We start from the raw sequence: 25,911 nt of genomic DNA, 5'->3' as shown, positions 1-25,911 counted from the left end.
CGCTCTTGTCAAACGTGATAGGTCTGGCCACGCATGCTACAGCCAGGAGAAGAAGCAGGTAGAGACACGACGATGAGGTGATCAACCACCTGCATACAAAGGTTTTATCAACTGTGCTACTCTAGCATGCTACAGCTGCCGAGCATTTTTGGGCACAAAGACTGGAGAAAAACTGCCTCCCCCGCCGGAGGCTCATAACACGTTGGGATGTGTAGTTCGCACCCACGAACGCCCTTCAATGTGTCTTTATCTCCCCCCCCCCCCCCCCCACACACACACCAGTTTCTAGGCAGGGTGCTATTCGTACTCTTGGGCAAATGACCCTGTCCGATACGTGGATAGACATCAGAAACAAGATCCGATAGGTGTGCAGCTCAGAAGTACACATGGTGAAATCCATTTTACTGATGGAAGTAGTTGCAATTGGCAATCTCACACATCGCTCTGAGAACTGCTTAGCTATAACTTACGTTGCACAGCACCTGTACGTGTTTGTGCGATGGAGTGCAGTGTGCACAATATAGCGATGGAAAAGCACAGAAAGAAAGCCACACACAAAGTGGAGATCAGAAGTCGATCGTTCTAATACCGGCAATGGAAAAACAGCTTTCGATAACACAGATATTGCATACTAAGGCAGTGCTACAACCACGATAGGAGATAATACCAGCGCTGGAATACTATACTGCGAGTGATCATCTTGTGGTGATCAAATTAATATTCCCAGCTCATCATGCACGCATTGTGTGGTGGTCAAATTAATATTCCCAGCTCATCATGCACGCATTGTGTGGTGATCAAATTAATATTCCCAGCGCATCATGCACGCACACATCATGTGGTGATCAATATTCCCAGCTCATCTACTTACAGCATCCAGTGAAGTAGAGCTGGTCAACAGCAATGTCACCTGTGAAGCTTGAACCTCGCACTCCGATGATCGAAATCTATTCAAAACACCAACAGGAGAGTGCACGCGGGCACGTGAAGTTAATGGTCGGGACGAGCTATGAAGCCATCTCCCACACCATTTTTTGCTCCAGAATAGCACAACAATGGTCGTCTACTCATGCTGCCATCACCTGCCCAGCCCTCACACAGCAGAAAGAGACTCCCAGGTTCACACTAAACAAATGCGTCGCAACTTTCATGTCTCTTTCTGATTCTCTATAATTGAGCCAGCACAAGCGAAAACCCAGATAATGGACTTGGAGGGCGGTTTTGAGATTTCAATACGAGAGCTTTCAGAATTTCATGCAGAAACCAATAAAAAAAACCAGACTCAAAAATCTCAAGAAACACCATAGATACAGTCATTTGTCTGCACCTATGTCCTTGCCTAAGATACGGAAAATGATGTTCAAGCGCACGCAAACAATCCAGCGGTGTTGAACGAATAATTGATGGCCCAAACAAAGCTGTCCCAATGAAGCAGATGGAGAGTATTATCAAATCAAGTGAAAATGCTGTACATATAGGTAACATGATAATTATTGAGTCTTCTATACATCATAGCATCAAGAGACTCTTTAGAGTACATGAGGGCATCTACGCAAATAGGCGTAATCAAGAGCAATGTTGCGCAAGTGTGTAACTGAGCAATGGCACAAGTATGTACACGAAAATAGAAACGAATGTGAAATGATCAAAGTGCCATGTCAGGCTGGTCGGCGAGGATGTTGTCTCACTCTGCAGATGCAGTAGGTGGCGGGCAAACTTCATCTTGAAACTCTGATGGAACATGCTCGCGAATGTGAGAAAAGAGGTACTGCTGCCTCTCTGCAGTCAGTCCTGCAGGACTGAGGACTTTCGGCAGACCAGCACGAAGCAAATCTTCTGCAGGCACTTTCAGCAAGGCAAGCCTCTGCTCAGCAGCATGAACATTCTCTTTGCAATACACTACACCAGGCTCAGCACTGGAAAAGCGCATGTAGTGAAGCTTGGAAATGCCGACCAAGGGCTTAAAGAACTGCATAAAGAACTTATCCCACTCACGCCACTCCAGATTGGAGCCAGGAATAAGCTGCGCCTGATTGCATGCAGCACTACCATTCACTACATCAGCTAACTGGGCCATGCTATAGATATTATTGCGCCTATAGCTGCGTTTCAGCAAACCAAAGCAGCCATCGACCAAACATCTGGTGTGGCCTGTGATCATGAAATGCAGCTCAATACACTTATGCAAGCCAGACATACAGCGCCATGCAAGGTAGGAAACAACAGTTTTATTCTTGTTCTGGCCACAGCAATTATCTGCAGAGAGGATACACTGTTTTTCGCCATAACCATGGTGTGCGAAGAAATGGTGGAGGAGACTTACAACACTGTTGGGGCCATGGCTCTTGGAGCCATTTGTGCCGATGGTGTCCGTCTCGTCAATCAAGTAGTTCACTTGGTGCGGAACAGCTTCGTTGTTCACCCCAAACACCTGCACTTTCCTTGGAACTTTAAAGTAGAGAGGACCTACTTGTCGCCACTCCTGAGGTATGCTGACGTTTTGCGCAAAATCGAATGTATAATGCGTTTTGAACGTGGCTTGCGAGCATGGAGCACATGGTGGCGCACACTGGGCACTGGCTTGTAGCTGTTCGGCAGCAGAGATAGTAGCTCCACGATAGTAGTCTCTCTCATGTTGTGCTGCTGCAATGTGGTCTTGCAGTGCTGAACAGGCGGCCACCTTATCCTGCTCAGTCAAAGCTGACATGACCCGACGGCGTAGTTTCTCGCACAGATCACACACGTCAGTCCGAGGAGACATAAATTTCAAATGCGGCGTACATTGGTGCCAGATGCTGCGGAAGGAAGATTCTCCCATGACACGAATGCCAGCCGAGTTCCCTGCAGTAACATACAGTTTGTGCACAGCCTTGTATGTCTGGCTTGCAGGCAAAAACACGGGAGGAACGCCATCTCGACCATGTAGTGGTGCAGGGTGTGGGATGCCATAGTGTTCGCCGTGAGACTTTATGAAAGTAACCGCGTATTTGACTTCCTCAAACGTGAAAGCGTTTGATGGTCGTCGACCAGCATTGCCGTGTCGCCGCGCCGTTGCACCGTTGCTTTCCACGTGCTTACACAAACTCCACAGTTTATCTTTCTTGATGTTAAAGATGTAGCGGAACGCACCGGCACACACTCGCTTGCTCTGGAAAGCGTACTTGAAAGCTGAGCGTTTACGCTTTTTCTGGTGGACAGTGAGCTTGTCTCCACAATGCATAGCCTCCAGCACACCACTCAGCAGTAAATCAAAATCAGGTCGCTCCAGCTCTGCCATGTTCAGCCGATTCTGATCAACATCTTCAATAGAAAATAGTGACAAACAATTTTTTGAACATCCACATCTTGGCAAAACTGTGGCTGCAGTTGCAGCATGTTGGGGAACGTCCATACCAGCATCTAGGTCCTCAAATACATCGTCAGTATCGCTTGTCTCTTCTTCTCCATCACCGTCGTCGGTGCTGCTCAGTTCATCATACCGATGGGCAGCAATATCGATGTCGAGCTCCTTGTCGAGGAAATGGCTGTCACTACTGTCATCATCGTCGTCGTCAGATTCACCCAAAACGTTTTGGACAGGTGGCCCGTCAAGAGCAACTGAGCGTACAAATTCTTCCTCGTCTTCAAGGAGCAGAGCAGCGAGGGCATCGTCCACGGTGAACGTAGCTCGTCTGCTCATGCTGTCAAAGAATCATCGACTAACTTCAAAGTCCAAACTATTTTCAAATTTCAGAGCGAAGAGTGCAAGCACGATCCTCCAGAGTAAAATCGACTTCAGTCAAGCGACCGAAACTCAGCCGTCCCTTGACGGATTTCCTTCAAATAAAAAGCACAAGAAAGCTGAGGAACTCAGCTGCGCGATGGTTCGCGCCATAGAACACTACGTCACATACTTGTGACGTAGCAAAGCATTGAACACGCGACACGCTTCGCTGAATGGGGATTTCCCGTATTCAAACTTCTCAAGCCGTTTTCTCAGTTCATGACGTAGCTCCGTTATCCGGTTTTTCGCTTGCGCTGGCTCAATTATTAAAAAGAAGCCGACTTCCATGTTTATAAAAAGTAAAAAGGACCAAGGAACTACAAGTTACACTATAATGTGCACTAACACCACCAGTTACTAAACAATCAGCTAATGCGATAACATTGCACTCCATGTTTCTCCCTTTTAAGTACCATGATGCTCCTCTCACACAATTTGTCATGCCGCTATTTCGTGTGGTGTCAGTGAATATACTGCAGTAAAACCTGGTTTAAGTGACTACCCCACGGTGCAAGCAAAAACGGTCGTTAAAGCCAGGTGGTCTTTAGAACCAGGTCCCATACATTCATGGCATATTGGATTGTGTACATACATGTACATGATTGCACTTCCATGTACTCATATTGACAGGTGTGGAGCATAGACTACTTTCGTGCAGGCAAAGCACATCCTGCACTGTCACTTCTGTTCACTGCATGCATTTGCTTCAGAGTGCACTTCAACCCTGCCAGCCAAGATGGCACTTTTGGCTAGTTTGGTCGCTGTGTGCAGGTCCAATACGGCACTTGGCACACTAAAAGTCGGTCGCTGGTTGTGCAAGGCAGGTGGTCGCTGTATCCAGTGCAGTTTCTGTGTAGAAGTGTCCGTGCATGGAAAAACGCTTGTTAAAAGCAGGTGGTCGCTAAAACCGGAGGTCGCTTACACGGCAGGTGTTACTGTTACACCAGGCCTTTATATTTACACCTAACAAGACCTGAACTTGACCTTTCACGCTGTCGGTGAGTGCATTATGTTTTGGCAGCAACAAGACGCCAGAGAAACTGAACTAGACATGTGATAGATGCCGCAGTTTGAGCTATATGCTTGCACTGGCGGGTACAGGATGTGTCTGGGCCGCTACACAAAACACCATCACTTATTTCGACATGCACGGTAATGCGGTGGCATGATTTGTTGCAGGTGTGCGATGGCTCTTTGTCTTACCTGGAATGAGCTGGTGATTGCAAGGAGCGGAATGCTCGCGTATTCCCATCTGTTGACATTCACGTTGGACCTGCTGAAGTAAGTCCTCGTGCCGGACACCGTTGTAATGTTCACGAACAGTGAGCCCACCGTCGCACCATAGCTGTGGTACCAGAAATTGAACTGGCAGCTCTTCGGAGTGTCCGGGGCATCAAAGTTGGGCGAATTGAAGATAGCCGTATCGCCTAGTCTCCGCGGGGAGGAGGTCTCAATGTACAAATAGCTTCCTGGGTGGAAATGAGGAAAGGTACATGCATGCACACAAGTTCACGCTCAGACATACTTCCTTCGCGTCATTAAAATTGTCGCTTCCCAGAGCGATTTTTCGAATTTATTTTGTCCACTCGAGGGGCAAAGAAATCAGCTAGAAATTGAGGCAAAGCATTGTAGATGGACCAAGCTTTAGTTTGTGGCCTCCCGCTTCGCTGTACTTGTAGCTAAGGTCGATGTCTTGTTCAGAGTTTCAGGCAGACCCTTCAGCACTCAACAATACGCTGAAGAAGACGCGCGTTCAAATTCAGGTCAAGAAACTTCGTTTTCAAGCGATCCATGCCTCCAGGTGGCAGGGGATGAAGGCAAGCTAGCATTTTTCAAGTGCACTGTAACGACCTTCCAGTGGGGTAGGGTAAGCAGTTCTGCACCTTCTTTCCTTGGCAAGCGGTTCGCTGATTTTGTCGGTGTTTTCAGACCTGCTACTTTCGCAGCAACATGCGCCACAAGTAGCGCATTTTAGGAATTTGAGACCACTTTGTTCTTGCCATCGTCAACTTAAGCATTTTGTATTCAGGAGAGATACCAGGATTCTTATACCCGGGCTTGCAGTCTTGATAAATGTCCACTCGAACGATGTGGGACGGCACGAACTCCAGAAAACGAAATGCGCTCTGGGGCGGAATAGTGCGGAGCGCGATGAATTTGGTTGTTGCGGAAGAGAGCTCCGACAAAGTCCGAGACCACCACGGTTTCAGTAACAAGTATACATTGCGCAGGAAGGGCCGCACCAGTGTTCGAACGCAGAAAACAGCGATTCCGACTGTCTCACGAAGACGAGCCAAGTCACAAATATTGCGATGTGCGAAGCGACAATTTTAATGACGCGGAGGAAGTATGCACATACATAAGATGAGTATCGAGCCTCACACATATCACAATCATTTGCTTTTAACAGCTCACGATATAAATCTATTTATGTCTTATCAAGTTCATGAGCTGCATGTAGAAAAGCACTAACTGGCCTGCAGTTGGGTAAGTTGATATGAATGCAGATTGCTGTATTGATACAGTAAGTAAGGTGCACAAACCTTTGCCATACGATGCCAGGGCGTTTGGTGTGATGTCAGTTGCTGGTCCAGTGGAGCTGCTGGACGTGCCAGCAGAGTCCACAGTCCAGTCAAACTGGTCCGCCTTGGACTGTGTCCAGCCGCGTAGACCATTGCTGAATGTAACCGTCTCAAGGCCGCATGCTGCATGGCCAGAACGTGCACAGACATACACAAGCGAGCACGCACACCCAAACACACACATACACAGACACACACACACACACACACACACACACACACATACACACACACATGTACAATCCCGCCACGATTATAGGTGAGCTGCTAGATTCAAGGAGAACCTTGCTTCATTGCGTCGTGTGTATTTTATTATTACGATGTGCACTGGCTGCAGATTAAAGTAATGCACAACTGAGAGTCTAATCAACCATCATGCCAATCAGCAGTGACAGCAGCAGCACATTGCAAATGACACATCACAGTGCAGATACAGCATTGGGTAAGTTGTATATATCTATAGTGGACAACTGTTGTGTATGATGTGTGTTACCACAACTTATCAGTGACACCTTTTAACAAGTATGTAGTTCTCTTAGACATAAGCGAACAGCATGTACTGTACTGTAGTTTGCTTGGACATATCCCGTGATCCAGAGAGCACCTGAACAAGCCGCCTTCAAGTCCATGGCATAACATGACACGTGTTATGAAAGCTTGTTGGTGTCCTGATGTGGTTTTCAGCTGCTATGCTGGTCTAGCTCGGACATGTGTCGGTGCTGGCATGAAGCAAGCATTAACAAATTACTACTTACGTTTGGCTGCAGCGCAGACACAGCGAGCGCATTGTTAGGATTGGTAGCACACAAGCAGCAAGGGCAAGAGACGACAGAGGCAACGAGAAAGCAAAGCAGACACAGTGTTCATTGAGAAATTATCCTTCATCCAGCGCCCTGCAGACAAACACCCAATACCTATGTGCACTGGTTCAGTACCAAACGGAGGCATCCGTCATAAAACCAGCCAGTATGGCAGTCTTTTCACTTCACCACACAGTTATGTGCTCTTGATGGATCCATACAAGTCGCACATCGCCCCAGTAGCCGAAACAGTTTGTTCGCAGCATTACAATAATCGAGACCCTTCAAGAGCTGCTTTGTAGATCTTTCAGAGCTCGGAAGGATGCAGTAAATAGCCCGTTGTGCCGAAATTATGATCTACAGTGCAGAGTTGGTACAGCTACATGCTTTCCTGGCACAGCTGCCACATGATAGCAAAGTGTATCCAGCAACGCGTGGTTTGCTTAAGTCCGATCTGCGCACACCGAACGTTCCCATCCAGGCTGGCAGCTACTAGATTGCGAGTAGCCCATACGTTCGTCAATTATCGTCACCGCATTGGTGCTGGGCAAAACGAAACGACGACAAGGTACTACTCACTTGCGAACGTGCAGCATGAGCCTGAGAATGAGACTTGGTCAATGGCCATGTCACTTGTGAAACTGCTGCCAATAATTCCAATGAACAAGACCTGTGGACAGTGCATGGACAGTTATGCAAACACCAGAGAGCTTGAACCGTAAGTTCAATTTACAAAAGCGTCTGCTGATCACTCTTCAGAAGTCGTTTTTCTGGCTCCTGTTAATTGTGCGTGCAATACACCCATGCAGGTAGTCATGAATTATCCTTGTGGATTGAGGTGTAAACTCATGCGAAATTGTTGCATGTTTGCAACAGCAGTGTTTTCTGCTAGCCCAATCAAAAGCAAATTGAGCATCAATGGATCCCACACGTTCTGTCTACACCACACACACACACACACACACACACATACACACGCACCTGCACACGCACACACGCGCGCGCACACACACACACACACACACACACACATGCACACACACACCTCAATTTTAGGTGCATGCACAAGTAGTCCATAAAATGGCAGTCAACACATGCCAGCCACCTCACACTCTATCTATACAATCGTGTACCTTGAAAGTGATCCCTTTGAAAATGGTAGGATTCAGAGTAACGGCTGTGGACAGCCATACTGCTCCCTTGTTGCCAGACGCGCTCCAGACATTGCGATTTACACCGCTCGAATCAGTCACATTCACCATCATCGTACCCATGGATGCGCCGTACATGTTGTAGTAGAAGCTGAGCTGACATCCACTGCTCCTGGGCACGTTCATTGAGGGAGACATGATGACCGCGGTGTCACCTGACCTGCGAGGACTTGATGCCTCCGTGTATAGGTAAAAGCCTGAGAGAGGCAAGCAGGCGGGATACACACACATACACACACGCACACACGCACATACACACACACACATGCACGCACCACGCATCATGGAACATTATTTTACTTTTCCCATACGCTGATGCAATAATCGGCCTGCTTTTTTCATTTTTTCATACGTAATTACATGTACGTAGAGCGAGCCCTCCCAAGTATCATCTGAAGCTTCAACATAGCGTTAATGTAACTTATGAGGATTCGTACCTGATCCACCATACCCGCTGGTTGGGCCAGTTCCGCCCGAGGTTGTTGTTCCACTCCGTCTAGTCCAGTCAAAGTCATCCGTCTTGCTCTGAACGTAACCATCCAGGCCCGTGGTGAATTGCTTGACACCGCCAAAGCATGGTGAGGCTGCAAAGTTCACGACAACACAATGTATACACAGTTATTTAATACTCGTTCAGAATTGTCGCGCCGCTACTCCTTCACAGGGCAGCCTTCCATTCTTGATAGAAACAGCTGCTGAAATTTTGATGATTTACGCATGGAGCAGATCCTGTGGACCACTGGACACTAGGGCTAAGGCATAATATACCGGTATGGTAAATTTGGTAATCGTGGGGCTGATTCTTTACCAGTATATCAGCTGCGCGGGGAAGCATAGACTAGGGTAGAGTGGGAATTAGTTTTGTGTGAAGCTGGCCCAGTCAGTGTCAGTGGTGCTGGATATGGCCACACCATAGCCATAGGTCCACTACTGCATACACGTAGTAGCTGAGTCTACGTGGACTCCAATAAAGTAACTAATGCTCGAGTCTCTCAGTACCAGGCGCCGAATGCCAGGCGTCGCTCAACAGACTTCGTATTGCTACGTTGTGCCAGAGCACATCCTCTGCAAAACAAGCAAGCCGGCCGCGACGGCACGTGTTCCGTCACTGCAGAAAATCTAAACGACCATGTACAGCCGAATAGCGCTTCCGCTAGGCGAGATTTGCGGTAATTCTTTACCGCAATTGGCCCAATTAGTTCGACCTACGTGAAGAAGAACCTGCTTGCAAGAAGAATACTAGTAGATGTTTCTTCAACCTTCAGCCATCTAGCAAAACCTTACTCACTTCTGCTTCCAACATTAAATTTTATGAATTGGTCGAACACACCAATCGCGGGCAATGGTTTTTAGTCTTGTAGCATTTGTAGCAAACGCTAACCACAATGTCACTCTTCGGTTGGCAAGAGTTCACTCTTGTTTCGGCCATCGGCTTGGTAACTTGTGATTCGACTAGTTAGAGAAACAGGCAGCCTAAAAACGTGCTGGAAAAGGAAGTCAGTGTGGTTCTTCATAATGTTTTTTTTTATCGTCGTTTGTGTATCGTATGTAGAACTGATCTACGGTCCGAGGCTTGTTACCGGTATTTGGAGTGTCTTCTAAAATATGCGGGCCTTCAAACAAGATCTCGGAATATTTCACAGCTAGATGGTAGATCTACCACGGCACATGATCATGTCTTGGCTTCTTCGGCAGACATGAACTACCAGCTACAATGACCAGCCACCTAAGCAAGGCTGGTCGATTAGCTACCAGTAGATCTACACTCGTGGACCCTTCTGAGAGACATCATGGGAGAGAGTCCACCACAGACCGTGTGTCCGCACTGCTGCACAGAACTGCACGTAATCGTTACAACTAAGGGTGACATAGTCATTGCCCAGATAGTGTGCGTGGCCATGATTCTTCTTGCTTCCTAGCCTATTTTCGGAGTACCTGGCCTGGGCAACAAGGAGTGTTTAGTTCATGCGGTTGTACCTCTGTCGACCGCCAAGCCACCAGTCTCACACGAAGCATGGATTATTGATGCGCACTGCACTCTGCAGTACGTAAAGGTCTAGTAAAGGCCAGCTGGATTCATAACTGGTAGATCTACATACACATACACATGCACATGCGCTATTCTACCCCTAGTCTACTAGTACATAGTCCTGAACTAATTGCTGAAGGGATAATTCTGATTTCCATCTATAAAAGGCATAACCGCTTTCTGCAATATACTTCGAAGTACACCCCACCACAGACAAGGTGTTCTTGACTGTCTCTCAGATTGGTTTTAGGCAAGTTGCTGTTGTGTGCCCCGAGAACATTGCACCTTTAGTGTACAGTCCGAGAGTACTTACTAGAAGTCTGTGCGGAGACACGCCACGCCAAAGCGGCCACTAGGGCCACTGCCAGCCACAATCTCATCACGCCGTTGCTCTCCACTCCAATGGAGTGGTTGTGGCTAGCGAGAAACTGAGCAGGAACGACTGAACGCTCTTCGCCAGGGACCCGAGAAGAAGCTCCTTGCGAGGTGAAAAGCAAAGTCCTCGGCTGAGTTACCCTGATGCACACTGCTCCCAAGTAGATGCGACGGGATTTCAGCGTGCTATGGGGTTGAGTATTGCGCCCTACCCTAACACTGTCCGTGGCTAGGCGTGATGCGACGAATGTGACTGCCTCAACATGGCGCCGGGGTGGTCGCAGAGAGCAAGCTCAGCGAGAAATTACCGCCCCGTCACTATTGGTAGGATACTGAACTGCTGAATAGCTCTCGTTCCTCTGCCCATCGCCTCATGGTACCGCCCAGGTTCCATCGTGTTGTCTGCGTGTTGCCGCTTGGAGGATAGCTCGTGCCATAAGGGAATGAACCTCTCCTTCCCAGGTCGTTGATGACAGTTAGAAACTGTACACTAGTAGATCTACAATCATGTAGCTGGATCGCATGTGTGACGGGTCCCGTCCAGCAGAATGCTGACAGACCACAAAGATAAGACACACCACGTGCCAATGAGATCAACCCTAGCCACGTGATGCGTCTGCTGTCACGGACCTGCACTACTGCAGGAATTGTGCCTGCACATTTTCTACCATCTGCCAAGAGCACTCCCACTGTAGTAGACCACTAGCAAATTCTAGCTATTGGTAACTATTCTGCCGTACCTGAACGGAGAGATCTGCCCTTGTACCCCGTGACACAGCACTTTGGATGTCGAGTGCTGGCCCTCAGCGTCCGAGAATCCAGTCACAACTAGTCCCGCCTTCTCATGGTCCTGCACCCGGTAGCCTGCGCATTTACTTTACTAGGGATTCTAAACCACCTACCCCACACCTGGTGCGGATTAGCGGTCGGTGAGTCTGCGCAGGCTCACAGAGCACACACCACGACTTGGGTCCAACCAAGACCTCAGCAAGGCAAGAGATCTTTGGCGAAGTCTTCCAGCAAGGTGAAGCCAATCTCTCTGAGCCGTGAAGACTACTCTCTTCGTCTCTCATTGGCCTTCCTCCACCGGAGAGAAGCGCAGCAATGGCTCGGTGGCGAGTTTACGCTGCCCTAGCAGTGTTTGTAGCTGTAACGCTATGGAGCGGTGCTGAGGCTGGCTCGACAACAACGAGCAACGGCACGTACAGTAAGTGAATGCTACCTCAGACTCAGTCCTGCAGCACGGCTACTTTACTTGCTTGGTTTGTGCTAACGTTACCTGCTAGTACGATGGCCAGTGCTCTAGACTAGCTGCAGGCCAAGGCGACAAATGTGTTGCCATCGAGCACGTTCGTCGGGTCTATTTCATCTCCTAGTCTTGAAAGGTCACGAACTCTGTGGTCTGAAAAACTCCGCTTCTCGTGTGAACTGCGGGTCTGAACGTCTATGGAGCTCCTCGGATCGAGACAATCATAATAATTATTATCATCTTGTAGATCCTAGCCCTGTATTTAACTTCAGTGCCAGAATTCTCTCCCACTCTTGTTACCATTCTTACGCCATAACGTGGCAGTTTATGGTTCAGAACTGCAGTTGTGATGCGTGTTCCATCTGGTAGTGGAGGAGGGTATTCACACAGTGGCTTTCTGAACTGGCTCATTCCCGCTTCTTGCATGCTCATTTGGGTTTTTTTAATAGTTCAGTGGCAGCTATGCCTGGCTTTTGCCTCGTTCTACTACCGGTACTAGTGCGCTTCGAAGATCAATCACTTCGCTCCGACGGAGCACGTTTGAGATCTGATGTTGTCGCCTCCAAACATTGCACACGGGTTTGGGTCTACCTCCGTGGTCTACATGGTACCGGTGTATAACACATGAGCTCAAATAATCCGAGGGGACATAATAATTAAAATAAGTAGACTCCACAGATCAAGTGTGCCTACAATGTACAAGTCGAAGACTAGTGTGTACAATACCAATACCATGCCTGATGACCATGATGACTGATGGTCAAGTCAAGACTTGTACAGTACTAACTGCAGGCTTGCAGCCTTTTTTTGTCATCGCTCAGGCAGAGTTTCATGAATCCGCCAGCGTCCACTATGCTACTGTAGTACGGTCCACTGAGTCTCTCAGTTTCTGTTTGTGTCTGTTTTGTGGTTGAGCAGAAGTACATTTTAGTTAGTTTACCCGTAGCGCGTGCATGCGCCGCCGTGTTACTGTTACCGATAATCATGATAATTATCTGATCAGAGCTGAGCTGCTGTGTCTCCACACGGTCGGTGGAACTGGAAGCTGGCAGATAAAAGATGATGCGAAGATATGACCCGGTTGTTCGGGGCAACGGGTTCAAGAACCCGCGAAGCTAGGGTCCAGGGAAGAAGCCCTTGTGGCTTGTCTCTCGACTCAATCCTCAAAACAAAAGTGAAGAGGGCTGCCGTTGCTGTGCCAGCGGTATCATTATGGATCGGACTTGTCGCAATGCGAATGGTCGCTTAGTTCGTCTTGCATCAACAGCTTGCTTCGTTTCGGAGAGGTGAATTGAATTATGTAAAGAGGGGTGCAGGCATGTAGCTGTATCGCACATGTCGACTGAATCCGTGCTGTGCTTGACGACTAGACTGCCGAGAGCGTTGCTTGGCATCACTCTCCGAGATCGATTTGGGCGGTGAGAACGACTTGATCATGAGTCCGACTCGTTGCAGCTAGTAACGATTATGTAAGATGCTTGGTGCCTACAGTCTCGAGAGCCTAGGGCGAATGCATAGCTGAAGCTCCAGTCTTAGTCTTACCAGGGCCACTACGTCTGCTCGATGAGAATATGATGTACGTAGTCTTCTACGACCCTGCACATCTTCCTATGGTTCCAAGTAGTATTGCAGATCGTTAGGACCGGGGTAGAAAGCCATTGAAAAATCCATTTGCAATTAGAGCATTGCCTTCTAATCCAATAACGTTAAGTTTCAAATTCTCCCACCCGATCAAGCAAGTTAGTTACTGCTAATACTTCAAAGCACGCTGTGAATGGTGTATGATGATAATCGTTGAACGTGTGATAATGCCATTGACGCATAACTTGCGCGCAGCCTTTTCTCGATTTACTACTAAACATGATCAAACGCTGTGCCCCCCCCCCCCCCCCCCCCCACCGCTCTGTTCCTATTTTGTGTGCAGCTTGCGTCGACTATTCCGTATTCAACGTAACCGGCCTCAAGGAACTGTTCAAGACGGGTGTGCAAGTTGTGCGCGGCAAAGACTGGCGGTGGGGAACCCAGGGCAGCAACACAATTGGCAACATCTCCCAAGGCCTTGGCGTGTATTCCAGTGTGGGCTGGGTACAGGTGAAGTGGGTGGACGGCCATCTCAACAGCTATCGCATTCGGAGCGGAGCATACGATCTGTGTCGCTTACAGGGTGAGTTATAAGTGGGCAGCTAATAAGAGACGATCGTCGGGCTGAAGGTACATGTCTATAATTGTGTATCATATCAAACATTACTAAATCATAAATTACTTACACTATGCTGTCGGGCAGCGAAGAACAAACAGGCTAGCAAGACACCCGGACACCCGGCTCATATACACTGTAACAGACGTCGGTGGTTCAAGTAATCAACCGGAGACAGGTCTACAGTTATAGACAGTCCTACAATAGAATTATAGATAGTTCTGTGACAATGCAGTTATAATAGACACTCCTACAATGCAATTATAGGCAGTTCTACAATTCTCATGCAGCAGTGGTTCAACCAAGTCCTTTGCTGCATAAATAGTCCTTCGCTGAAAAAGAAACACTCTTCAGACAGCATAACCAAGACTAGGCATATATATGAGAGAAATCTGAGAAAGCTGGCAGAGATGATAAAAGGCACAACACTTCAGCAGGGCGAGGGAAAGGTGGTGGCAAGTATGTCAGCTCAATTTGGGACTAAGTTATGAAAAAATGGCAGTGACACCCCGATGCCGGGGTGCAAAGTATTGCAATGCACATAGCACATGTAACATAGGGTGGAGACATAGTGCCGCGATGCTATACATGTACCAGTGTACATGTAGCACATGTGGTAGTGCCTGGTGACACAATGCTACCATATAGTGTGTCATGGCACATGTATCGGAGGCTACATGAACAATATAGGGTCATGCACTGAATACCGACGGTCCTGTACTTCACTTCCTTCATGCGTTATTCCGGTTTCTTCATATTCCTACAGATGTCAACAAAAATGTACCATTCCCTTCAACAGAGCGTAAGTGCACTTTGTTCACCTGATCTAGCCATGTTGTCGATCTTTATTGTTTTGCTTTGCATATCTCTTTTGTCTCTCCAAACCTCTAGTGTCAGGCAGTACTGATCATTTTGGTATCATTCTACAAAGATGCCGAATGCACATAACCCCTGCACGTGTGAACATAGACACCATCAGAAATTCCATATGAAACGATTGTATTCAGTTTAGTGATGTTGTAGAAAATACGTACAATCATGTAGATGCAAGCATTTCAGAGAGCACATTTTTGGCTTCATGTGTGAAAGGCTAGGTGTCTGTATTGTTCAGGTAGATTGTTTTTTTCTTTTCTTTTCCATTTTGATGTTTGGTGTTTTCTACGTTCACTTAGCCTGCGCCACCAAGACCACTTTTGAGACTGGCCTCGATGGGTACACCCAGGACAGGACGGACAACTTTGACTGGACTAGAGATCGAAGTGGTACAAGCTCATCCTCAACTGGCCCAACTATCGACCATACATTGGGCACATCTGCCGGTATGTTACTTACGAAAACCCTTTTTAGAGTTGTATACTGGCTTAGCTGTGAATATAGAGCATACGCGTCGAGTACTGCTCCTGGTATGTGCGCAGAGTTTTTACGGCCGTGTGTGGCCATCTCAATTTGTTGCTAGACATCCATTTTGCAGTTTCCGATAATTTGGATGGCTCCAATTTGAGCACAGGTCTCTGTCAGTAATTGATGAATTCCTGTTTGACTGGGCTATTGTGAGCATTGTCAGTAATCCGAGGCTGTGTTTGTCACAGTCGCCGTATATTCGTTACACTGCCGCTGTGTGATCTATGTGAATGTTGACAGCCGTGTCTGTGTTTGCTGCCGCTGCCGGTAACATCTGCCGCTATTGATTTTGCTGCTTCTCACCAGGCTGGTATATGTACATCGAGACGTCGTCGCCGCGCATCACTGGCCAGAAGGCCAGGCTTATTTCCCCGCTGTACAGCACGCAGGCATCAGGCTGCAAGCTGATGTTCTGGTACCACATGTACGGTAGCAGCATCGGCACACTCAATGTCTACGTGCACGCGTACGGCAACAACAGTCTGCTGTTCACCAGGTCTGGCAACAAGGGAAACACGTGGCTCAGCAGTGGATCTCTGACATTTGGAGCCGTGCCACTTTTCAATGTGAGTTGTTATGTCGAAAGGCCTGGAATGGTCACTGACCTGTATAGACTGAGAGAGTAACATACGCAAGTGTCATGCCCTGAGTCAGACTCGTCGTGAAAACGACCATGTACTGAGTTTTCAGCAAGTCAAAAGCTGGACTGCAAATATTCTACACTTCTGTAAGAACCATGATTTGTCCTGCGAGGGATCTGTCACTTTCTTTCGTTTAGCAATCGTGGTTTACAAGCGTGGTGCCACACTCCTTCAACAGTAGTCAATGTACTCAGACTGAGATTTTCACCCAGTGGTACAGAGAGAGGAAACTTCTGCTGAAACTCCAAGCTTCGCCACGCGGATCTACGTGAATCTCACCACCAGGGACTGACAACACTACTCCCTCGTATCGGTAACCATATAGGGCACGAGCCTGTGGCGCGGTGGCTGGATCTCATGCATGGTCGAAACAAAGCATTGTGAAATTTTGTCGCCAGGTCTGAACTGCAGTTCCCACGAATTTAGTATACTTGGTCCACGTTTTTCCCTGCTTCCTCGCGCAACTTCTTCCACGGATTTATAATTTCCCCCCATGATTCTCCATGGGACAGACCGCAGAGGCAATACAAGCAGCAGGAGATCATTTTTTTAGAACCAACGCCGGAAAGGGTATTTGTGATAGTTCTCACCAATCCACCTTATTCTGTGTGTGTTCTCGCTAATCTACGTACTGCTGCTGCTCATATCACCTGTACGTTGTTTAAAGGGTAATGCACTGGTTAGTGTCTTCTTTTCCCGCATCTGAAGAGAAGCCGGCAATCACAGCACTAGTGGCAACCGTGTACAGCTTTGCATGTCAAGAGCCTGAAGCTTGTTCTGTTAGTCTAGGTCAGCGAGTCCGTTGCAACTGAATACACTGTGGAAACATGCATGCTGCTTTCACTGTCATATGGATGACAATGTTATCACTATGGTTCCGTATAGTTCTACGGAGTAACTACTTATCATCTCTCGAAACATCTTCATTCCAAAGATAGACGATTCCCATTGGCCACAGTTCAGTGTGTAGTAATATGTATCCGGCACTCAATGGCCAGAGTACTAGTTTAATTAGTGCCTGAACTCTGACTCATCTCCTCCTCTGTGTCTTGTCTGACAAGTGTTTGTTCTCCGTCTCTCTCATTCATCAACCATTCCACGTTTGCAGCTTATCTTTGAGGGTGTTCGTGGAACCTCTTTCACTGGTGACATTGCGATTGATGACATCCAGTTTACTGGCTGTTCTTGCGCAAAAGGTAACTCTCCCCGTGCCTGTCCTTTGTCCCCCATGCCGCTCTGTCTCCATTATTCTGAATCCATCCCATCCATTTGTCTGTCAGTATGTCTCTCCGTCCACCATTCCACTCATCCATCCATCCAGCCAGCCAGCCATCTCTCCATCTATCTTTGATATTAATTTTCTTTCACGTCCCTCTCCTTTCCTCCTGTTTTGAGTTTCTGGCAGTAGTTCTATATCCTCCTCAGAAAGACGCATATTTGTCACTAATGTCAGACAAATTTCTCCTATGCCTGAACAGTGTTTTGTTGTCTTCTATGCGTGTATCTTTATCACTGTATTTGATTCAGTTGATGGCGGATGGAGTGCCTGGAGTGCATACTCTTCCTGCTCAGCATCATGTGGCACTGGTACATACACGAGAACCCGCCAGTGCAACACCCCTGCGCCAGCAAATGGTGGCGCCAATTGCACGGGATCTAGCATCCAGACAGCTACCTGCAACACTGGACTGGCTTGTGCACAAGGTGGGTGACGATGAGCACATCTAGTTGTGCTGCATTTATACATACAGTTGTACTGAATAGGTGTGGGGGGGGGGGGAGGGGAAATCCCACCTGGTGTGCGTATTTAGTACCCTAGACAGTGTCTTTGTCTCTGGTCTCTTCGTCTCCCATAATAAAGGCCGTTACTCCTACCTGTCCCAAGTTGTTCCGTTAGGTCTGAGAGTGTGACTCCTAATGTATCTCAACACTCGTAACTAACATTGTCTTGGCGCTGCTTCTCCTTGCTGTGACATCCAGGTTTGTGTAACGCCACCGCGCTGATGACCAACTTTGAGACAGGCTTCCAGGGCTGGTCCCAGGTGACGACGGACAAGAGGAACTTTGACCGTCGGCGTGGACCCACCACCAGCTCGTCCACAGGGCCCACGAGTGACCACACTCTGGGCAACTCGCTCGGGTACTATGTGTACATGGAGACGTCTGTGCCGGTGACTTCCGGCGATACGGCCGAGCTCCTCTCTCCGATCTACACCGGTGTTCCCGCGTGCACTCTCAAGTTCTACTATAACATGTACGGCGCCACGGTTGGCTCGCTGTCTGCGTTCACTGTCATCAAGGGTGTCAACTCACAGATCTGGACCAAGGCAGGCAACCAAGGCACTGGCTGGAAACTGGCCACAGCCTCGCTTGGCAAAGCCACTACCAGTGATTCCTTCCAGGTGATGAGACGGTGCCAAATTTTCATCTTTGAGTGTGCCAAGTTTGTAGTTTGAGGGCACCAAAGTTGTTTGAACGTGCTAAATATGTGTCTTTGAATGTTCTCAGCTTGTGTGTCAGTGAGATCTGCAAAATTACTTTACTGGGAATTATGTACTTCCTCAGCCACGTTTGCCGAAGTCGGCCATTTACGCATGCATTGAAGTGTGGCACGGTTTTGTCGCTGTTTTTTGTGCCCTTGGCTTACAGATTAGGTTCCGTGCTGTGTCCGGCTCGTCGTTCACCGGTGATGTTGCTCTGGATGACATCCAACTCAGCATGGACTGCTGTGTGGGCTCAGCGCTGACAGGTAAGCACATCATCACGGTGAGAGAATGATGAGAAGGTGAGAGTGGAGTGTTCTTGCATCCTGATTATCATAATGAAACGTCCTTGTGATACGCTCCAGGCATTTAATAGGCTATAAACTAACCTCCTGTGCGCGTTCTTGCTTTCTCTCCCCATGCAGCATGCACTGCCCCTGGCGCAAGCTTCGAGAATGGCTGGAGTGGCTACGTCAACGACCGCGGTACCAGTAACGAGGTGGGCAATTGGATCCGCAAGCAGGCCAGAACAACGGTGAAGAACACACCCGCCACTGACTTCACGCTGAGAACATCCGCTGGTAAGGGATGTGACAATGAACGACTGGACTGCACTGGCCAACGTCTTGAACTACATGCTAACAAAAGTGCGAATGGTGTTACACCAGGAACAACCGCCAAAGAAGCAAATCATTTGAATGCCTCTGTTTCTTTTATTAATCTCACACCAGACGGGCCCGTTGTAGCTAGTGTTCTGATTGAAATACTACACAAATACTCATAGACAGAGAGGGTAGGGAAGGCACACACACACACACTGACTGTAGATATCGTACATGCAGTTGTATGTAGTACTATGTACGCACGTGCAGGCATGCACGTGCTTGTACCGCTTTATGTATAGCACGAGAGAGATGACATGGCGCACTTCTGATAGAGAACTAAAGAAGATCTGTTTAGCACAATGGCTGTCTTGTGAGTGACTGAATAGATGTCTACATTGGCGCAGTGAACGAAAATGACAAAGGGCAGGACGCCCAAGGAATTTATTCCTGACTATGCTGCGAGCAACGTCGGTGCTGATTTTGAACTCTGGCTCGAGGACATAAATGATTTCCTTTCAATCAGTGAAGTGACGGCAGCAGCTGACAAGAAACGCTTGTTCTTGAATCTGGCTGGATTAGCAGTGAGGCGCATTGTGAAAGGTCTGGTTGTCACGGTGGAGCAGACACAAGATGGCTCACCTGGAGATGAGTACCAAGCCTTGACGGACGCATTGTTGGCACACTTTCGACCGTCAACAAATGTCACGTCTGAACGTCACAAATTCCGCCAACTCCGCCAAATGGAGGGCGAGTCGGTGACTTCGTTCGTTGGGCGGCTGAGAGAAAAGGCAGATGTTTGCGAATTCAGCTCCACTTCTGTGGATACCATTGTCAACTGCCAAATTCGAGACCAGCTGATCGTGGGCCTGCGTTCTGTTGAGCTTCGAAAGGAGCTGCTGAAACAGTCGAAGCTGACCCTGAACGACGCCGTCACCAAGTCAGTGGCGTTGGAAGCGTCGATTACTGACAGTAAACTGTACGATAGTACCAGAGCTAGTGACGCACCGCCTGTGTTCCCCGTGCCCATCCAGCGTGTGCAAGCTGTCTCTGCAGCTGGTTCTGGATCAGAGGGAAAGAAGTGCAAATACTGCGGACGTAGTCACAAACCAGGCATGCGTAACTGTCCTGCGGCCAACGTCACCTGCAACAAGTGTGGCAAGCGAGGGCATTTTGCAGCGGTCTGCATGTCAAACAAAGTGGAAAGACACGAAGAAAGAGCCCGGCCAGTAGAGGATGAGCCTGATGAGTATGAGCATGCAAGTCGCATGTACGACTCCGCTTTCACCGTCAGTAGCTCGGCACTCGCAGGCGACAAGACATTCCAGACTACACTCAAAGTCAATGGTGAGCTGTGCACTGGACTGTTAGACACAGGTGCAACTCGGACGATCCTCACTGATGATGTGATCAAGCCCACGCGCAAGAGTGACCGCTTGCTGAAAGCGTACAATGGCGGTGTCGTAGAGACTTTGGGCATGGCTGACGTCCACATTTCACATGGTGGCAAGAACGTGAAGTGCAGTTGTTTCGTGGTAGCAGCCAGTCAGCACTCCGTTCTCTTCGGACAGGATGTCATCAAGGAGCTGAACCTCCTGTCACAAGCAAACGTGGTGAACGTGTCACCCATCGAAATCTCTCTGGAAGACGGTTCAAAGCCTCTAGCCCAGCCACCACGACGCCCAGCTTTCAGTATCCGGGCTGACATCGAGACCGAGCTGAAACGGCTGACCAAGTTGGATATCATTGAACCCGTCAAGGAAGCCACGCCGTGGGTGTCACCACTTGTTCCAGTCCGCAAACCGAATGGAGCATTGCGACTATGCGTGGACTACAGAGAACTGAATAAGAGAGTTACACGTGAGCGCAACGTTCTTCCAACCGTTGACGAGATCACAGCTCAGCTTGATGGCGCAGGGGTCTTCTCAGTTCTGGATGCGGAATCTGGATTCCATCAGCTACTCTTGTCAGAAGAAGCAAGGCCTCTAACGACTTTCTCATCGCACTGTGGCCTGTTCCGTTTCAAGCGTTTACCTTTCGGTATTGCATGTGCGCCTGAGATTTTCCAGCGAGTGGTGTCCGACATTCTGGAAGGCCTGCCAGGAGTCATCGTCTACATCGACGACATCCTAGTGTTTGGCTCCAATCAAGCAGAACACGATGCACGGCTAGAAGCAGTCAAGCAGCGACTGCGAGCAGCTAACCTCCAACTCAACTGGACCAAGTGCCGACTGAACCAGGATCGTGTGAAGTATCTGGGACATTGGCTAAGTGCGACCGGCTTGTCCCCAGATGATGACAAGTTACAAGCCATCCAGGAGCTGGCCCCTCCGAAATCTATCTCTGATGTGCGACGGTTCCTGGGGATGGCTACGTACCTTGGAAAGTTCATTCCGAACTTGGCCCAGATCACGGCTTCTCTGCGCAGGCTAGCAAAGCGTGATCCCTTCAGTGTGGATGATGAAGTCCTGCAGGCATTCACCTCAGCAAAGGCTGGTATAGCGTCAGCTTTGCAAGCGTTGGCATTCTTTCAACCAGCATTGGACGTCCCTACTGCTATCAGCTGTGATGCATCGCCAGACGGTTTGGGAGCAGTCCTGTGGCAGAAGAATACCAGTGGCTGTTGGGTACCAGTGACATGTGCCAGTCGCTCTCTATCAGATGTTGAGTCACGCTATTCTCAGCTGGAACGAGAGATGCTGGGAGTGGTATTCGGCCTGACTCGCTTTCGGCAGTATGTACTAGGCCGAGAAGTGCAAGTGTTTACGGATCACAAGCCGCTTATTTCTATCGTCCAGAAGCCGTTCGACGAAGTGCCACCGAGGCTTCAGAGATGGCTGGTCGCATTGATGCCCTATCGCTACAGCTTGGTGTTCGTCCCTGGCCAGCAGATGGTTTGTGCTGACACCCTCTCTCGAGCTCCTCTACCTGATCGCACAGCTTCACCTGCAGAGGCACGTTCAATGGCGGAATTCGTTAGTCTCATTCTCGAGGCTTGTCCGGTTCGTTCCAAGGATATTCGCCAGGCCACGGACTCTGATCCGACACTGAGCAGCGTCCGACAAAGAGTGGGCACATCAGTTTGGTCAGGGTGCATCCAAACGGAAGAGCCTTACTTCCTGCTACGCCATCAGCTGACAGTCATTGAAGGGATTGTCATGCTAGACAATCGCTACGTCATTCCAGAAGAGCTCCGCCCAGCGGTGCTGCGACTAGCACATGAAGGTCATCCAGGCATCGATGCATTCCGGGATACCCTTCGCGAACGGGTTTGGTGGCCAGGTCTCATGAAGGATGCCAATCTGTTTGCAGAGAAATGCTCTGAATGCTGGCGTAAACGCTCCAATCCAGCGCAACAGCTCCTCCCTACAGAGATAGAAGGTGTCTGGCAGAAACTGGCCATTGACCTTGTTACCATTGAGGGAGCCACGTTCCTGTCTGCTATTGATTATGGTTCCCGCTGGCCAGAGCTTCTACCACTGTCCAATACTACGGCAACGGGTGTGATCGACAAGCTGATGGAGTTGTTCGCACGGTTTGGTCTGCCTTCAACACTCGTCTCGGATTGGGGCCCACAGTTTGCATCCACTGAGATGTCCAAGTTTCTCGCTCAGTTGGGTGTTGAGCATTGCAAGTCTAGCCCCCGGTATGCCCGCTCTAACGGTATGGTGGAGCGACTACATCGTCTGGTGAAAGAACGAGTTGCCAGCCTGAGACCTCATCTACCGCTACACCGCCGCATCACTCAAGTCTTGTTCGACATTCGCAATTCGCGGCACCGGATGCTAGGTACATCGCCGAGCGAAGCGTTGTTCAGCAGAGTCATTCGGACACGGGTTCCAGCATCCATCACCCCACAGATCGTCAACCCATCTGAGCAGATCAAGGCGAAAGCAGCAATGGTTGAAGGTCATGACTCGCGCCGAGGCGTCCGCAAGTTACCCCATTTGCCATCAGGTACGCGGGTAGTGCTCCATGATGGGTACAGCGACCCTCGAAAAGAATGGAAGGTAGTAGAGCAGTATGGTCGTCAGGTTGGGGTCACTGATGGGTCACGCATACTGCTCCGGAACCGTCAGCATGTTACCGAGTTTGTAGCACCAGCAGCAGCAGCAGCGGAGAAAGCACCCATGAGTGAACCTCCGGCACAGTCAGAGAGGGAGCATGTGCCAGAGCCAGTGTGTGCTCCAGCACTGCCAGTGTCCGACCCAACAAGCCTTCCGTCAGCGAGCAGCGCAACATCCAGGCCCGAAGCTCCGGTAACTGCGCTCACATTGCCGTTGTCTCCTGCAGCTTCACCGGAGACGACAGCATCACCTGCAACACCGGCCTGTATGTCACTGTCACCGCCAACATCTCGTCCAAGTGTATTCCGCGAGGGCGTACAGACCAGAGCTGGCCGTCAGATCAAGCTTACAGAGAAAGCACGTGAAGCTGACATCTGAGTCGTCGAGTCATGCATTACCAAATGAGTGGCTTCAATCGCTACCAGATTGGCGTTGTTTAGAATCTTCTAACTACCTTGTGAATATTTAGATTTTTCTTCATTTTTTCCCCTTATTGGTCGAGTTTGCATTGTAACTCAAACTTCCGTTTTCCTGGTGTTTTTGCCTCAAGTTTTGAGTCAGATTATTTCTAATAGTTGCAACACTTCCCGTCTCTCTTTTACTCGAACACATGTACGTACATTCCTCTGCTTTTTTTCTTTTTTTTTCTTTTTGAGGGAAGGGGGGTAATGTAGATATCGTACATGCAGTTGTATGTAGTACTATGTACGCACGTGCAGGCATGCACGTGCTTGTACCGCTTTATGTATAGCACGAGAGAGATGACATGGCGCACTTCTGATAGAGAACTAAAGAAGATCTGTTTAGCACAATGGCTGTCTTGTGAGTGACTGAATAGATGTCTACACTGACCAGTAGTCCCTGGAGAAAAGCAAACATTCTAGAGGCTTTGGTATTAGGCTTTGGTCACGGTCGTGCTGTTTGGCTGGTTTGTGCGTCCCAGTAAACTGTCTGCATGCATGCAGTGCCGCACTGATGACACTAGGATAGTGCCCATCATTGAACTCTTCTTCCCGGCTACGAACCGCATTGAAAAGGATTTTCTCCGGCTGCGATTCTCTCTTTTTTTTTAACGTTCATGGTATGGCTGGAGAAGGTCATGTCAATTGATGAAAAAGTGGCAGTCTGTGACCATCGTTGTTCTCTTGATGCCGTGTACTGTGTATTGCAGGTTATTACATCTATGCTCAGCAGTCTTCGACGAGCAGCGCATCTGCAAACCAGTTCTCTCGACTCATCTCGCCTGCGTACACATTCTCCGGAGCAAGCTGTGATGTTCAGATTCCCTACTCTGCCCAGGACTCGCCTGTTGTGCTTATTCGCTACCAGACTGACTCTGCACTGACTACAATTTCCACCAAAACCTTTTCAGCCATCAGTTCATGGACAACATACACTGTGGCACTGCCTAGTTCGCTCTCCAAGAAGGTCTTCCGCGTAAGTCAGGTGGAAAATGGGTCCATTTCCCAGATAGGTACGGCCATCTTTCACCGTACATGTTTGTACAGTGACGGCAATTGGCAGTTGGTCAGTGTAGTTGTCATTTTGTAGCTGATGTTCTCCTCATCCTGGTCTTGTGCTTTCTAACATGATGATGCTGTTCCTATGTCATGCTGCCGGTTTGTCCTCTCCAGCTTGTCTTCGACTTCAAGATCCAGGGCACGTCAAGCACCCTGCGCACTGTTGCCTTCGACAACATTGTCTTCTCCTCGAAATGCTGCGCGCAGAGTACGTTCAAGTTGTATGCATGGCGGACAAGTTGCCGCGATGAGTGTATTTTATCTCAGTATCCTGTGTTTACAGTGAAATGTACATTATTTACAGTGAAAAGTACATTATTTACAGTGAAAAGTACATTATTTACAGTGAAAAGTACATGGATAGGTATGCCTTTCCCTTTCAGCTTCAATGCTATTGTCTGGGCATTATCGGAGCAGCTCTGTGCACTTCTGATCGCCGCGTGCATTTTTTTAAATATTCTTTTTGTTGTATTGTGTGGGGGTATGTGCACGTGTGTGTGTGTGTGTGTGTGTGTGTGTGTGTGTGTGTGTGTGTGTGTGTGTGTGTGTGTGTATGTATGTTTGTGTGCATGCACGTGTGAATGCGTTTGTGCTCTATGGTTGGCTTTCACCTTCTGCATCGTGCACCAGCTACAACAAACGGTAAGTATACACCACTAGCTGTCTGTCTGTCTGGCTTCTTTCTAATTCCTGCATGTAAAATCACCAATAGTAAACATGGTAAATAGGTCATAGTCAGTATGTGGATGGACCGTTAATTAACCGACCTTAATTTTGAAGAATCTTAGGACTTATTATTGTACTCTCTTTCCGTGTGTACCTGTGTGTGTGTGTGTGTGTGTGTGTGTATGTATGTGTGTGTGTGTGTGTGTGTGTGTGTGTGTGTGTGTGTGTGTGTGTGTGTGTGTGTGTGTGTGTGTGTGTAAGTGTGTGTGTGTGTGTGTGTGTGTGTGTGTGTGTGTGTGTGTGCTGCAACATGTGTGTGGGTTTG

At 48.6% G+C, this 25,911-nt stretch overlaps 2 protein-coding genes across 2 annotated transcripts in view; one reads left to right on the top strand and one right to left on the bottom strand.

Moving 5' to 3' along the window:
- The window catches only part of LOC135813434 (MAM and LDL-receptor class A domain-containing protein 1-like), a 63,556-nt gene extending 59,877 nt beyond the window's left edge, over window positions 1–3,679 (bottom strand). Inside the window, exons 1-4 of the mRNA XM_065326531.1 lie at window positions 1,689–3,679; window positions 872–947; window positions 471–582; window positions 1–36 (exon numbers count right to left, since the gene is read on the bottom strand). The exon at window positions 1–36 is cut by the window's left edge and continues 126 nt beyond it. Of these exons, the coding sequence (XP_065182603.1) occupies window positions 1–36; window positions 471–582; window positions 872–947; window positions 1,689–3,679 (2,215 nt within the window). The remainder of the gene's footprint in view (window positions 37–470; window positions 583–871; window positions 948–1,688) is intronic.
- Window positions 3,680–11,577: 7,898 nt separating this feature from the next.
- On the top strand, window positions 11,578–25,678 carry LOC135814756 (MAM and LDL-receptor class A domain-containing protein 1-like). The gene is made up of 13 exons (XM_065327924.1): window positions 11,578–11,967; window positions 13,934–14,173; window positions 14,973–15,008; window positions 15,379–15,525; window positions 15,914–16,173; window positions 17,357–17,444; window positions 17,776–17,952; window positions 18,229–18,650; window positions 18,898–18,997; window positions 19,157–19,312; window positions 24,572–24,837; window positions 25,035–25,128; window positions 25,551–25,678. The coding sequence occupies exons 1-13, from the start codon at window positions 11,865–11,867 to the stop codon at window positions 25,646–25,648; spliced, it is 2,187 nt and encodes a 728-aa protein (XP_065183996.1). The 5' UTR covers window positions 11,578–11,864; the 3' UTR covers window positions 25,649–25,678.
- Window positions 25,679–25,911: the final 233 nt, after the last annotated feature.

The sequence above is a fragment of the Sycon ciliatum genome, chromosome 4, assembly GCF_964019385.1.
Source record: "Sycon ciliatum chromosome 4, ocSycCili1.1, whole genome shotgun sequence".
Lineage (NCBI taxonomy): Eukaryota > Metazoa > Porifera > Calcarea > Leucosolenida > Sycettidae > Sycon > Sycon ciliatum.
Note: the sequence above shows the minus strand (reverse complement) of the source record. Positions and strands in the feature narration are given on the sequence as shown.

Bases quoted from the DNA above. Each gene is read 5' to 3' on its own strand.
- LOC135814756 (XM_065327924.1), top strand. From the start codon at position 11,865: ATGGCTCGGTGGCGAGTTTACGCTGCCCTAGCAGTGTTTGTAGCTGTA. The intron at 11,968-13,933 runs GTAAGTGAATGC...TTTTGTGTGCAG, and splicing joins AACGAGCAACGGCACGTACA to CTTGCGTCGACTATTCCGTA. The intron at 18,998-19,156 runs GTAAGCACATCA...CTCCCCATGCAG, and splicing joins TGTGGGCTCAGCGCTGACAG to CATGCACTGCCCCTGGCGCA.